The following is a 15,685-nucleotide window of genomic DNA, read 5'->3' as shown; positions in this document are numbered from 1 at the left end:
TTGAGGTTACACGCGCACTAGCGTGAAAATGCATCAACCAGCCGTTTAAAACCCCAGAAGAGACGCTATATCATACCTTTTTACCTTATTTTTCATGTATGCCCATGTAAGCTAAATTCTGTTTGGACTTTAGGCTATATGTGGAATTCCATGCAGCAGCTTCAAACTGCCCACGGACCGAACATGTATTGATTAAAAGCAGGGAACAGCATGTACGTAGCAGCTATCTTGATGTGTGGAATTGCATGCAGTTTTCCTCACCTGAATATCTAACCACTATGGCTCGCCAGGCACTCTTTTTTTGTGTTTTTATAATGATTTGTGTATCATTATTAATTCTGGATATTTCTCCACTTCCCCGATGACTCTCCTCATTCATCTCGACGATTGCATGCAGTCTTGTCTTGAGTTGGGACTGGGAGCCGGGAGGGGCGTAGTTGGGAATCTGGGATCCTATGAGCTTTTAAAGTAGACCTGCTAACCACACCCACGAATACCCGGTTGTAGTGAAAAAATAAAAAATAAAATCACAGAGTGGCAACGCCTGGAAATAGAACAATGGCGCATCTGACGCCGCCGCCGTGTGATATGTCTATTGAAAATAATGGTGGCGGCTGTTTTGATGCGCGCCGTTTGCAGACTGTGTGTTGCCCTTAATACAGCTTGAAAACCGGGGCCCCTCTGTCGCGGTCTAAAATTGTACTTTATCCCCAACTATTACTACTAGGAGGGGACGTGACCATTTACTCAAATGCGAAGAAATGCGCTTTCAGTAGTGTGTGTTGAAACAAACACTACTCTTGAGTTACCCTAAAATGTTATCCCCACAAACACTACATAATAAACAGTATAAAACTTTGCAAAGCTCACAGTCAAGGCTTTATTATAGATGAACATTTCGACAGAGCCTTCATCAGAATGAATTACATAATAAACAGGACACTGTTTTCAATAGTTTCCAGACTGTTCCGAGTTTAGTTATTGTACCAGAATGTTCTGGGAAGCAGGAAACAGTTCTGTTGGACAGATTGTAATGGATGAATTGCACTGGGTCAGGCTGATCGTGTAAATCGTGTAACTAATCATAATAATTTGGAATTTGTAATATTGTGCACCAAGATGTAGGGCCAGAAGAAGGTATAAACACAGACCCTATTGATACGGTTCTGTCTGCAGACATGGCTCTGGCCGATAAACCCCACCTCCATCTCCATCTCCATCTCCATCTCTGAGGATGACCTAGAGAGATGCTCAGAGCTGCGTAGCGCTATAGATGTTTTTTTGTTTTATAGAGTTTTTTGTTTTGTTTTTTCTACTCTACCACTGGTAATGGATATAATTATATCATTTTACGGTACGAATTCTCGCATGTAATAGAAGCAAGGTTATTATAGTTAACTAAAACTAACGAAAAAACTAAAACTAAATAAAATAAAAACATTTCCTGACTGTATCTCAGTTCAAAATGTTTTCAGTGGATTACTTCTCTCAAATGTGGACACTCCTCTGGTGTGCCTTCAGTTCATCTGACCGACAGAAAGTCTTGTCACACTGTGTACAGTGGAAAGGTTTTTCTCCAGTGTGAATAAGCTGGTGCCTCTTCAGGTCACCTAACTGACTGAAACTCTTGTCACACTGTTTACAGTGAAATGGTTTTTCTCCAGTGTGGACACGATGGTGTTTTTTCAGGTCAGATGACTGAATAAAACTCTTGTCACAATGTTTACAGTGGAAAGGTTTTTCTCCAGTGTGGATACGCTGGTGTGTCTTTAGGTGACCTGACTCACTGAAGCTCTTGCCACAATTTTCACAGTGGAAAGGTTTTTCTCCAGTGTGGACACGATGGTGTTTCTTCAAAGAAACTGAACCAAAGAAACTCTTGTCACAATGTTTACAGTGGAAAGGTCTTATCCCAGTGTGAACACGCTGGTGTTTTGTCAGGTCAGATGACTGAATAAAACTCTTGTCACAATGTTGACAGTGGAAAGGTTTTTCTCCAGTGTGGACACGATGGTGTGTCCTAAGGTAATCTGATTGGCTGAAACTCTTGTCACAATATTTACAGTGGAAAGGTTTTTCTCCAGTGTGAACACGCTGGTGTCTATTCAGATCAGATGAGCGAATAAAACTCTTGTCACAATGTTTACAGTGGAATGGTTTTTCTCCAGTGTGGATACGTTGGTGTGTGTTTAGGTGACCTGACTCACTGAAACTCTTGTCACAATGTTTACACTGGAAAGGTCTTTCTCCAGTGTGGACACGATGGTGTTTATTCAGATCAGCTGACTGACGGAAACTCTTGTCACAATGTTTACAGTGGAAAGTTTTTTCTCCAGTGTGGACAAGCTGGTGTCTCTTGTGACAATATGAATTGCTGAAACTCTTGTTACACAGTTTGCATTGGAAAGGTTTTTCTCCAGTGTGGACACCTCCACTTGTCTCTTCCAAATCATCACCGTCTTCAGTGACTTCAGTGTCAGATTCAATTTCAACTTCTACTTCAAAGCAGTGTGAAGAGATGTCTTCATCAACTTCACCTTTAATTGCTAGTAATGTCATTGACCCAACAGGCTCCTCTGGTCTTTGGCATAGCTCCTCCTGTTCTTCTTTAATGTGTGGAGGCTCTGGTTCCTCCTGGAGCAGACTGGGGCTCCTCTCCTGTTCAGGAGAAACCTCTTTACACACAACGATGTTCAGGGTGGCTGGTAGCAGGAAAAATAACATGATACAATGTCAACACTGGATTAGTAAAATGTAAATGTATTTTTCTATCTTCCATGTTCCATGTACATGGCTATTACCTAATAAAGGCCAGTACACACTGCAAGATCTTAAGCCCGATTTTAGCCTGATTTGTGACCTCCGACAAAATTCCTGTCTCGGGCGCGATTTTGAACTCCCGACAAATTAACGTGCGTCTTTTCATCTTGTAGTGTGTCAGATCAAAAATACAAATATTCGGCCGCTGCGACGCCCAAGACAAAACGTCATCAATATTAAACATGTTTAATATTTTTGACATTTCCTCGGCCAGTGTGACATCCCCTACGACGTGTTGGTTGCTATGACCATTATAATTACAGCTCTTTGCAGTGAAACAAGCCGGCCTGTGTCCCTCCCCACGGTCCGGAGTTTGGGATCACATCACTGTCCGGGTGTCCGTGCGCCACTTGGGCAACATTCAATTTCGAGTAGACCTATATCATTTAATAGCAAGCTTATCTCTCTCTCTTCTCTCTCTATCTCTCTCTCCCTCTCTCTCTCTCTCTCTCTCCTTCAGACAAGGAAAAAATATATATATAGCTGACAATGGCGAAATCATTTTCTATTAGGCCTACCTATTATTAGTAGGCCTAGTAGATATTTTGGTACTCGCTATAGCTTATGAACACATGTTGTAAGCAAAGCAACTTGGGTGTGTGTGCGTGCGTGCGTCAATTGATTGATTGATTTGCAGAATACAGTACATTTCCAAAGAAAGCACAACTCACTGCGGACTCCCTTCTGATTACACTATATTTTCGCGACCGTCTCCCCTGGTGAGAATATATCGGAGCATGTAAAAAACGTGTAGTGTGGCCAGTCTCAAGAGAAATAAACGGCAAGGATTTATGCAATTTTAATCGGATAGTAGACAGGGTACGTCGTGAAGGATAATAAAACATTCAAAAATATCTTGCAGTGTGTACCGGCCTTAAGACTGAAAACAGTTACTAAATTAGTACAGGTTGTTACGGTGGTTCTGGAGAATCAAAGTTTTATTCAAAATATTAGTAAACGGAATCAATATACCTTACCTATATATTTAGTAATATTTCCCAACAAATGAATTATGGTGATAGAACAAATTTGATTCAATTGTAGTTTGAAACCAGTGTAATCGAGAAAAACTGGGCGAGGGGCACCCGCTTTCGGGCCGTGGGGTCTGGTTCGATCCCCCGGCCAATCTTGGGGACCTGTTTCCATTGTGGTCCTATAATATATAGATATTATTATTGACAGTTTTCGCCAAGATTATCATAGTAAAAATACGTACTGAGGTGTGGGTGGTCTTCAGGTTCCTCCTGTTTAATAGAAATGTCTTCAGGTTCCTCCTTAATAGAAACGTCCCTGGCTGAGTCTGGAGAGTTCATCTTCACCTCCAGTCTGGACTCCACACACTGGTCTAAAATGAAGGAATTGAATAATGACTTTAACTAGTGGACAATATTTGTTGTATGGATATATCGCCACTTTAATTTTCAATACTGTGATGCTCAGGCCATTGTATGTATTTATGAATTCTTAAATTATAATAACTTTTGACATGTCTAGCTTGTCTGCTTCGGTATATGCCTATATGACATTTGAATTCACATTCACAAATATCGAATAAACATAATGTGTATGTATGTATGTATGTATATATATATATATATATATTAGGGTGCATCAAAATTTGCAAGTTTAACCTCCTGATCTGTTCCTTTGATAAAATGTGCCACTTCATGTTTTAAGAACATGTGCAAAATATTTTTTCAATATATGGTGATTTACAGGTCCAACGCAGCATGTCAAATTTGGGTAAAAGTGCAATTTTCGGTCCTTTTATAACTCCCATTTTCTATTAACATAACACGTCAATTCATCAAGTTTACAACAAATAGTTTTTGAGAAGATGTTTTTGGAAAGAGCTAAATGTGTTTACTTAAGAATAAACATTACATTTTCATTTAAATCATCACTGAAAAATGTTTGAAAATGGAGTCTTAGTCCTTCACTGTGTTCATGTTCAACTGGCGCTTGCAGCAGCGAAGATTGGGCTGCTCACAGCGATAATGCTCAACTGCTTGCAGGACCTCTGCAGATCTTGCTCACTCTTCACTGCTGCCACAAACTGTTGTGAGTTTGACCCCATGCTCAGCGCAGTCATTGACAACGTTGATAGCACACACATTCACCAGTCACCACACCTGCCTGGAATGATAGCCCAATCCTCTGGTAGCCCAATCCTCTACACATTGAGTGAGATAAATGCTGCCGGTGTATACCGAACCAGCAGTCTGGGTTGGCAATGTCGGACAGCCTGGTGGTCGGCGAGAGGACTGGAAACTTTGGCTTGCACCAGTGCCAAAGCGCTGCTGTTAGCATGGGAAGATCATCCGGCTTGTTATCCAAGATGGCATCCGCAAGTACACGTCACTCTTCAGCTGGTACGTTGGTATTGAAGAGTGCCAGGGGCAGCATCTCAGCAGTCAGGTACCAGAGGTGCCTCTCCAGTGCTTTCATGGCTGATATTGCAATGCCCTCATCAACAGACTTGTAAGAAAGTGTGCAGGTTGTGGTAGAGTGTGAGGTCATTCCATGCAGCATCTACGGCCGAGTCTTATGTCACTGGCTACACGGTTGAAGATCACACCAATGCAGCAGCAGGCTGCCTTCATGTGCGCCCTGATCACAGAGTCGGGCAGTAATTGTGAAATGATTTCAGCATCATACACAACAGTAGATCGATCACAGCGCAAAGTGCTGGAGGCTGTCAATAAAGAACACCACAAGCAGTCCACCTCCTATGTGCACCCTGCACTGGGACGGCAAGTTGACACCGACGCAATGTGCGCCAGTTGGAGGAGCGTTTGACAGTGGTGGTTGGAGATGCAGAGCAGCTGAAATTGCTTGGCGTGCCAGCATATACAAAGGGTAAAGACGAGGCGTGTGTAGAGATCATTGCCAGGCTGACATGTAAGCTACTGCAGGAGTGGTGCTGTGCCGACCAGATTGTCAACATGGCATTTGACAACACTGCATCAAACACAGGCCATCTCACAGCAGCCTGCATTGCCATCCAGCTCTCACTTGGTAGACCACTGCTCTGGCCCGGTGCCAGCATCACATTGGTGAGGTGATCTTCAGCCACATTTTCACTGGCCTCAAGGTGGAGTCCTCACGCTCACCAGAGGTTACCTTGTTTAGGCATCTGCAGGATTGCCACACAAATACAGTGACCCATTGTACCGCTGCATTACTGCCAACGCTGAACAACCGTTCCTGAGCAGGTTACGTGCTGAACTCACTGCATGTGCTGCGGCAATGATAGACTACAAGCGAGGCGACTACCACGAGTTTGTGCAGCTGTGTCTTGTCTATCTGGGTGCAGATGATGCAGCACAGACTCCAGTAAACTTCCAAAGACCGGGAGCGCTGCACAAGGCATGCTGGATGGCCAAGTTACTCTACACTCTCAAGTTGGCTATGCTGGAGCGGCATATCACCTTGCTTCCCCAGGGCACCACCACCACACGGCAGCAGGTGCAGAAGATTTGGACGTTTGCCAACTTCATTACGCACATCTACGCAACATGGTGGCTGACCTGTGACACGGCCGTAGATGCTGCATGGAATGACCTCACACTCTACCACAACCTGCACACTTACAAGTCTGTTGATGAGGGCATTGCAACATCAGCCATGAAAGCACTGCAGAGGCACCTCTGGTACCTAACTCCTGACATGCTGCCCCTGGCACTCTTCAGCACCAAGGTGCCAGCTGATGAGCGACCTGCACTTTCGGATGCCATCTTGGATCACAAGCCAGATGATCTTCCCATGCTAGCCCCACAGCAGCGCTTTGGCACTGGTTTCGGCAAGCCAAAGTTTCCATTCCTCTCGCCGACCACCAGGTTGGCTGACCTTGCCAACCCAGACTGCTGGTTCGGTATGCACCAGCTGCAGATCGATCCAGCATTTATCTCACTCAATGTAGAGGATTGGGCTACCAGTGCATCATTCCAGGCAGGTGTGGTGACTGGTGAATGTGCGTGCTATCAACGTCGTCAATGACTGCGCCGAGCATGGGGTCAAACTCACAACAGACTTTGTGGCAGCAGTGAAGAGTGAGCAACATCTGCAGAAAGCAGCCCAATCTTAGCTGCTGCAAGCGCCGGCTGAACATGGACACAGTGGAGGACTAAGGACATTTTTCAGTGATGATTTAAATGACAATGTAATGTTTATTGTTAAATAAACACATTTTGCCCTTTCCAATAACATCTTCTCAAAAACTATTTGTTGTATTTTTGATAAATTGACATGTCATGTTAATAGAAAATGGGAGTTATAAAAGGACCGAAAATGGCACTTTTTGGCATTTTACCTAAATTTCACATGCTGCGTTGGACCTGTAAATCTGAATGAATTTTCCCCAAACTTTGCAAAGATCATTTCTATAGCCATTGGAACAAAATTCCAAAAGAACAGATTGATAATTTGTTGTTACATTTTTTGCATTGAATTTTGATGCACCCTAATATATATACACACTGTATATATAATGATATGATAATGTAATGAAGACTTGATGATTCTTGATGACTATTTCTATGATTAGATTACATTTGATTTACCATGTGTTGTCCTTGCTTACTGTAATGCCTACATTGCATTGCAAATTGTATTAAATAATAACAGTTGGGCCTAGTGACTAGTCAACATCCTCCTGTCTGCTATATTCTGATACACAATTTAGGTTTTTTTTAGAACAATAGTTATTCATACCATCATCCCCGTTTTTTTGTTTCCTTTTCCTCTTGCCTGCTATCGTCACCAGAGGCCTGCCTCTCTCTCTCTCTCTCTCTCTCTCTCAATCATTTTCTATTAGGCCTACCTATTATCAGTGTTGGGTATATTACTTTATACTTGGAATATATTTCTTATTACTTATTACCTTAATTTGTCAAGTAATATATTGTATTACATATTACTGTCTGAGCAAGAGTAATATATTAATATTACTATTACATATTACTTTTTTTTAAATGCTCAAATCGAACAATTAAATAGACCAGTGGCGTATCTACAATAAGGCGAGGCCAAACGGCCGCCTAGCCAAATCCATTTGAAAACACGACTGAGAAAAAAAGAGGACAAACACCAGACCTGAGAACTATTAGTGGGGAGCGGAAATACGTAATTCTTTAACTTCGCAGTTGTCACATAATGTCACAAGACAGAGCCACGGGCAACGAGACAGACAGACAGAAAGTAATACAGAAAGTAATGCAGTAATACAGAAAGATTTTTAGAATATATTACAATTTTTTTGTTAAGTAATGTATTATATTACAAGTTACCGTATTCCGGTAATATATTACGTAATATATTAAGTTACGTAGTGTTAGTTACCCAACACTGCCTATTATTAGTAGGCCTAGTAGTTCATTTTGGTACTCACTATAGCTTATGAACACATGTTGTAAGCAAACCAACTTGGGTGTGCGTGCAGCGGAACAGCTGCCCGCGCGCGGGCATTGATTGATTGATTTGCAGAATACAGTACATTTCCAAAGAAAGCACAACTCACTGCGGACTCCCTTCTGATTACACTATTTTCACGACCGTCTCCCCCGGCGAGAATATATCAGAGAATGTAAAAAACGTGTTGTGTGGCCAGTCTCAAGAGAAATAAACGGCAAGGATTTATGCAATTTTAATCGGATAGTCTGACAGGGTACGTCGTGAAGGATAATAAAACATCCTGAAAAATCTTGCAGTGTGTACCGGCCTTAAGACTGACCAAACAGTTACTAAATTAGTACAGGTTGTTACAGGTGGTTCTGGAGAATCAAAGTTTTATTCAAAATGGAATCGATATACCTGTATATATTTAGTAATATTTCCCAACAAATTAATTATGGCGATAGAACAAATTTGATTCAATTGTAGTTTGAAACCAGTGTAATCGAGAAAAACTGGGCGAGGGGCACCCGCTTTCGGGCCGTGGGGTTTGGTTCGATCCCCCGGCCAATCTTGGGGACCTGTTTCCATTGTGGTCCTATAATATATAGATATTATTATTGACAGTTTTTGCCAAGATTATCATAGTAAAAATACGTACTGAGGTGTGGGTGGTCTTCAGGTTCCTCCTGTTTAATAGAAATGTCTTCAGGTTCCTCCTTAATAGAAACGTCCCTGGCTGAGTCTGGAGAGTTCATCTTCACCTCCAGTCTGGACTCCACACACTGGTCTAAAATGAAGGAATTGAATAATGACTTTAACTAGTGGACAATATTTGTTGTATGGATATATCGCCACTTTAATTTTCAATACTGTGATGCTCAGGCCATTGTATGTATTTATGAATTCTTAAATTATAATAACTTTTGACATGTCTAGCTTGTCTGCTTCGGTATATGCCTATATGACATTTGAATTCACATTCACAAATATCGAATAAACATAATGTGTATGTATGTATGTATATATATATATATATATATATATATATATATATATATACACACACACACACACTGTATATATAATGATATGATAATGTAATGAAGACTTGATGATTCTTGATGACTATTTCTATGATTAGATTACATTTGATGTACCATGTGTTGTCCTTGCTTACTGTAATGCCTACATTGCAAATTGTATACTATTATATAATAACAGTTGGGCCTAGTGACTAGTCAACATCCTCCTGTCTGCTATATTCTGATACACAATTTAGGTCCCTGTACAGACAGCTGTTGAATTATACAAATATTTTTTTTTAGAACAATAGTTATTCATACCATCATCCCCGTTTTTTTGTTTCCTTTTCCTCTTGCCTGCTATCGTCACCAGAGGCGTCCTGCATGGAGGAGGAAAAGAAAAAGTGTAAATGGCAATTAAAGCCTATGGTCTTTGCCTCACAAGTCAGGTTCTCAAACACCACGCCCCTTCCCACTCTCACGGATCTGGTTCATCAGTTTTATTTAAAGAATATAACTGAATAAAATTGATGCTGCTGAGCAAGAGCAGAGAGTGTGGTTTTTGTTCAAGAATTTCTATTCATGATTGCGTCATTTGGCAATGTCCAACGCATCTACATCTGAACAAAGTGGATGTGTGAAAAATGTCTTTGCAAAGACTATGTGGTCATATGTTTTATATATGGTAACAGGAGTATTTTAACTGCCACAGCATTGCACTCGTAGATAGATCCTCGGGAAAACAGCCAAGTATTAATCTTGTGCCCAAAGATTGCCCACCTGTTCTGCATAGTGACGATCACCTCTATCGCTCAGCATTTTCTATTCTGTATCGGGCACTTACCGTTTAGTCGGTCCCTTCTTCTGCTTCTTCTTCTTTGGCTCAGTCTCCACTTCCTCTGCCTCCACCTCCACCATATCTTCCTGCTCCTTGACCGACATTTCCTCTTCTCCATCCTCATGTTCTGCCATCCCTTGTCCATCCTTATCGCCTCCATCTTCCCCCATCTCTCCACCCTCTGCATCCGTATCCGTATCCCCTAGATCCTCTGGCCACTCTTCCCCCATCTCTCCCTCCTCTACAACCTCTTCTCCCATCTCCTGCGTGTCTCTCCCATCTTCACTCCCTTCTGTAAAATCGCATCCTTTGAAAAAACAAAAACAGAAAAGGTATAGTTAACTAAGACATTTAAATTGGCTCCATATGGACATACAGTAATTCAGGACCAATGTCATGGATATAGATATTGTGTTCTAATCTACCTTGCAATAAGCCTTCAAAGAGGCCCAGGAGCTTATCCAGCACCACAATTCCCTCTGTGGGGAGTTTGAATGGGAAGTACATTTCCACATTCCACCCACCAGCCTTGCACTTTTTTGGCTTCCCCCACATGATGATGGGAATGTGCCCAAGTGCCTTCATTTTCTCCATCTTAAGCAATGAAAAGCATAAAAGCAAACTTAGAGACATTGTCATGTCATAGTAATTGCTATTTCAGCTGGTGTCGTACGCTGAAAAAAGCAGACCAACATGCCCTGTATGCATTAGCCTGGCATGGCCAGACTAATATCACTGTGTAGATATTAGTAATAATATTAAATACAACTTTATTTGTATAGCACCTTTCATGTCATGTAGCTCAAAGTGCTTTACAGAGCAATGAAGAAGAAAGAAAAGCAAAAGCATGAAACATTAAGATAATAGCAAGAAAAGCAATGAATAAGGCAAAACAGAGTAACTCTGTGTTACTCTGTTTTGGATTTAATTTTTGTATTAAAAATGAATTCAAAGCAAGTGTGAAGAAATTGCTCTTGAGCTATGCTTTAATGCTATCTACTGCCTGTCTTAGCTGTAATGCGAGTTTATTCCAAGCCGTCGGCCGTAGCAGCAGAATGCTGCTTCACCGTGTTTTGTAGGCACTTTGAGTAGGTCAGCACTAGAAGAAGGTGCGTTCGGATATGAGCACCGGGAGCGCACTCACGTATTAGTTTGTATTGCACAGTGTGCTATATCTGAATCCTAAGACAAGACAAGACATATATGCTGTACAGTAGCTCTGGTCCATAGGACTTCTCTTTAAGGCTATGGGACTCTCCATTTCCTGCCGCCGCATGACATGCAGCACACAGCACAGCCTCTCGACTTCTGCAAATATAAAAAAATAATGATTCCCTACTCACCAATACAAAGACGGTTTTGTGATGAAGAAAGCCTACTTTCCCTAGTGGACGCACTCTGAGCCCTAGGCTCTATTGCCTATATCCTCAGCCTATCAGAATGCTTGTTACATTCCAAAAATTACTTAGGCACTTTTGCTATGAGGCTAACTTTCTGACTTAGGCAGAAATTATTTTGAATGTAACAAGCATTCCAATGAAGCAAAACAAAAACCAACAACAAGTCAATAAACCCAAGTCCCTAAACAAGACAAAAACATTTGTAGTCTACAACTACGAATAGTACATAAAATACTACAATCCAATAATACTAAAATATTACCATCAACATACTACGGTCGACAACCTTTGCCCCATTGCCAGCCTCTTTGGTCTTCTTTGCCCACTGCACAGCTTGTTGCCTGAACTTCTGTAGGCATTTGGTGTGCCGCTCCTTAAGAGCCAACAGCTTCCCACACTGTATAAGTGAGAGAGAGGAAGGATGAGAGCACTTTAAGGGGACTTATAGACTTAGATTAGAGAAAAAATAAACTAGGAGCGTCTAAATGAAAATTACACAAAACATGCTAATCATTTAAAAGGTAGGGTGGTAGAAAACCAGGAAAATGTCCATTATCTGGCCAGTCCATTATCTTTCTCTAGCCCGACACGGTCGAGGCAGATGGCCGCCCACCCTACATTCGGGTTCTGCTTGACGTTTCTTCCTAAGGGGGAGTTTTTTGTTACCACTGTCGCAATATTGCTTGCTCTGGGTTGCTCGGTTTTCTGCTCTACATGTACAGTGTCTTGAAAGACAACTTGTTGTGATTTGACACTTTAATCAAATTGAATTGAATACGCTGTCATTATTGCAATGCTAATAGAGCCATGTTGCCATTTTCTTGAATTCCTAATTGACTGACCGAAGTTGAATACTAACAAACAGACTCACTATCCACTTTTAACTATAATATGTAATTCATAAAAACATAGTCAATTCTATTTCATCAGTTGATAAATGTTTTGAAAATACACACTATAATGACAATTGAATTGAATACGCTGTCATTATTGCAATGCTAATAGAGCCATGTTGCCATTTTCTTGAATTCCAAATTCACTGACCACAGTTGAGTTTTGTTTTGTCTGGTGTAACAAAACAAAACTCTCGTCACTGTATTGCTCTGTCGACAAAGACAGAGTAATTTTATGTCACTGAAGTTCATTTGAACTTTAACTTAATGACTCTGGACTGTTATTCAGGACAGTTGGCTAAAGGCTATTATATACCTACCGTTTGGCACGTCCTGATGCCACATGCCATTTCGGCTTTGCAGTGGGGGCACGTTCGGCGGTTAGATGGCATTTCTACAATTATTTTTTAAGGGAAAGGGGGAAAACAATTACTTAAAGCAGCACTATCTAACATTAAATTAATACAATTGATTTACTCCAATGTGTATAGTAGAGTATGTTAATATAATAACTATATTATGACATTATATAAAAGGGACAACCTTAATACGAATGCATGTAACTTATACAATTGGGATGGTTGTATTTTGTCTCTCTGCTCTTCTATCGAGACATTAGATTAGGGTGTCCATATGTCCTCTTTTGAGGGTCTGTCCAGCCTGTCCCGGGGGGGGTTTCTAAAATCCTTCAAGCGTATCACTCGCCTGACTGACAGACCAGCATTGTATTTACAATGCACGTTCATGGTTCATTTGGGAAAATGCACTCTGAGAGGCGGAGTTCCACCCCCAACCCAGCCAGGAACATGTTCATTCATTAAATCGGCGCTCAGCTCACTGAGGCTCATACCGTGCCGCGGTGCGCAGATCAAAACAAATGGTGGAGTAAGGCGAGCGCATGCACTAGTGTCCGTGAGAGAGAAAGAGAGAAATGCCGAAACGCAAATGCAACTTCACAGATTATATGCAGAAAAAGTATCTGTGTTTTCGTCCTGGTCGTGACAAATCAGAAGCAGAGTGCACTGTGTGCAAAGATAGATCAGTGCTCAATAGATAAACCTAGAAAATAGATAAAAACTACGGCAGAAACTACCCTCCCACATAGTGACTACGTCAGTGATTTCTGTACTTTGAACACGTTGTTTGTATGTATGAGCTCTGCTAATTACACTTTAGTCCAAACGATTTCACTGAACAGTTCACAAACTGTCCAAAAGTAAGATCTTACAATCTTACCAGATCATGTTGAATGCAAGCTCTGCCGCGAGCTCTGCCCCTTCAGAGAAGCGACAACTTGTAGCAAGATTTTGCCTTCAAAACGTTTCAGTAGCCTTCTACACACATTCGTCAACATCAGTTGATCAACTGTTAGCTTTGGTTTGTTACCTAGTTTAAGTAGGCTATGTAGCTCATTAGGTGTGCCACTGATAGCCATCATCATAACGGTTTGGTAACGTTTGTGTGTGTGTGTGTGTGTGTGTGTGTGTGTGTGTGTGTGTGTGTGTGTGTGTGTGTGTGTGTGTGTGTGTGTGTGTGTGTGTGTGTGTGTGTGTGTGTGTGTGTGTGTGTGTGTCAGTCAGACAGTTACATTTTGTCTTGTTCCACACTGTTGAAGCACAATTATTTCACTGCCAATATTGCAGCTGGCAACTGTGACAATGGAAAAGAGACTTACTGAGGTCCGGCTGGTCTTCAGGTTCCTCTTGTTCCACTGAAACGGGTCTGGCTGGGTCTGGAGAGTTCATCTGCACCTGCTGTCTGCACTCAACAGAGTCTGCAATGAAACAGGACTTGAAGAGAAACTCCTCCTTACTTATTGTGTTAATAACTAGCTGGGCGAGGTGGGCGAGTTACTTTTTCATAGAACACTTCAATTATAATTCATAACCTTTTTCACTTCAAGGTGCCCAGGATCAAAGTATTTTATGCAGCCTTGAATATTGTGCGACCAGCTCAGTGGCCTTGTGGTTAGAGTGTCTGCCCTGAGACTGGGAGGTCGGGGTTCAATCCCCGGCCGAGTCATACCAAAGACTCTAAAAATGGGACCCAATGCCTCCCTGCTTGACACTCAGCATCAAGGGTTGGATTGTCCCTGCGACATACTAGCGGCATGTCCAGGGGCTGTATTTGTACATCAAGCTGCCTCACGCTACAGAAACAGTAGCCGCAATTTGCAACTCTAGATTTTTTTATAATGGGATGAATCTAGAGTTGCAATACCCTCCATTGACTCCCCACTCATCCAATTTGGTTTGCGATCTGCTTGTCTTAAACAACGTTAAACTCACCAACATTGCAGCTGTAGTCCAAGCTTGAATGATCCTCTTTCAATCTGCCGAGCTTGTTTTTCATAAAAATCCACCGTAGAGATGTTATGAGCTACTTTCTGTCAAGACAGCCTCTGCAGGTGATTCGCTCGTTTTTGTTAACGGGTCGCGCTGCAGGGCCGTTCAGTGACATACGACGAGTGCTTCCAAACTCTAGATTCAACTAGATTCAACTCTAGATTCATCCCATTATAAAAAAATCTAGAGTTGCAAATTGCGGCTACAGAAACAGGAGATAGGCTCCTGCCCTATGGGCCTCATGGCTCGGCAAGGCTACTTACTTTATTTACTTGAATATTGTGCAACATAATTCGTATATTAATCTTAATGTTATCTTATTTCCAATTAATTGAATATAATATATGGACCCCAATGGAGACAAGCCATAGACCTTCTTGGGTTTTAAATCCTCTTACTTCCTCAGTGCTTTTTTCTTCAATCAATATTCAATGTCTGATAAAACAAAATGTACCTCTTAAAAGGTAAGTAGAATAAAATAATACTAATGTCATGATAATTTAGCCACGCCCATTAAAAAAACGTTTAGTTTAGTTTGAAACTAAATACATTTTCAAGCTGAGTTTCAGGCTATAAATGTTCAAATATTATGTTCTTTTTTCAGGAAAACACTGCTCATAACCATATTACTGAAATGCCAGTCAACACTCCAACGCACGCACGCACTGTGCGTGACGCACACACACACGCGCGCGCGCGCTCCTACTTACTATAGTTAACGTTCCCCTGGACGTCCCTGCCTGGATAGTCTCTCTCCAACCGTCACAGGTGCAGGTTTAGCAGCAGGTTAACGTGGTATTTCACTCGCTGTCACGTTGTCAGTTGTCAGAGGAACGCACATAGATGGGATCGCACACTCACCTCCCCCTTTTATTACTCTATTATGACACTCACTCACTCTCTCTGCTCTGTTTTTGTGTTTCAACCCGGACGAGAGAGAAGGACGGAAACAGTCTTCGTCCTTCCCTCTATC

The 15,685-nt window shown here is 41.7% G+C and overlaps 1 protein-coding gene across 2 annotated transcripts; it reads right to left on the bottom strand.

The window, feature by feature from the left end:
• Nucleotides 1-863: 863 nt before the first annotated feature.
• Nucleotides 864-15,573, bottom strand: LOC306913917 (uncharacterized protein). 2 transcript variants are annotated; one of them, XM_079490753.1, is made up of 10 exons: nt 15,423-15,573; nt 14,043-14,157; nt 12,688-12,761; nt 11,737-11,871; nt 10,500-10,668; nt 10,081-10,381; nt 9,558-9,616; nt 8,873-9,001; nt 4,037-4,165; nt 864-2,702 (listed from the first exon to the last, which is right to left on the bottom strand). In XM_079490753.1, the coding sequence occupies exons 2-10, from the start codon at nt 14,110-14,112 to the stop codon at nt 1,489-1,491; spliced, it is 2,280 nt and encodes a 759-aa protein (XP_079346879.1). In that variant the 5' UTR covers nt 14,113-14,157; nt 15,423-15,573; the 3' UTR covers nt 864-1,488. The 2 variants fall into 2 exon arrangements, with proteins under 2 accessions (XP_079346879.1, XP_079346878.1); XM_079490752.1 differs by having other exon boundaries at nt 14,043-14,141.
• Between the last annotated feature and the right edge of the window lie 112 nt (nt 15,574-15,685).

Source organism: Electrona antarctica (genome assembly GCF_951216825.1).
Source record: "Electrona antarctica genome assembly, chromosome: 2".
NCBI lineage: Eukaryota > Metazoa > Chordata > Actinopteri > Myctophiformes > Myctophidae > Electrona > Electrona antarctica.
Note: the sequence above shows the minus strand (reverse complement) of the source record. Positions and strands in the feature narration are given on the sequence as shown.

Coding starts and splice junctions, on each gene's coding strand:
- LOC306913917 (XM_079490753.1), bottom strand. CDS start 14,112: ATGAACTCTCCAGACCCAGCCAGACCCGTTTCAGTGGAACAAGAGGAA. Junction 9,617..10,080: donor AAGAAGGGACCGACTAAACG/GTAAGTGCCCGA, acceptor TCCTCCATGCAG/GACGCCTCTGGTGACGATAG. Junction 4,166..8,872: donor TGAAGACCACCCACACCTCA/GTACGTATTTTT, acceptor CCTTCATTTTAG/ACCAGTGTGTGGAGTCCAGA.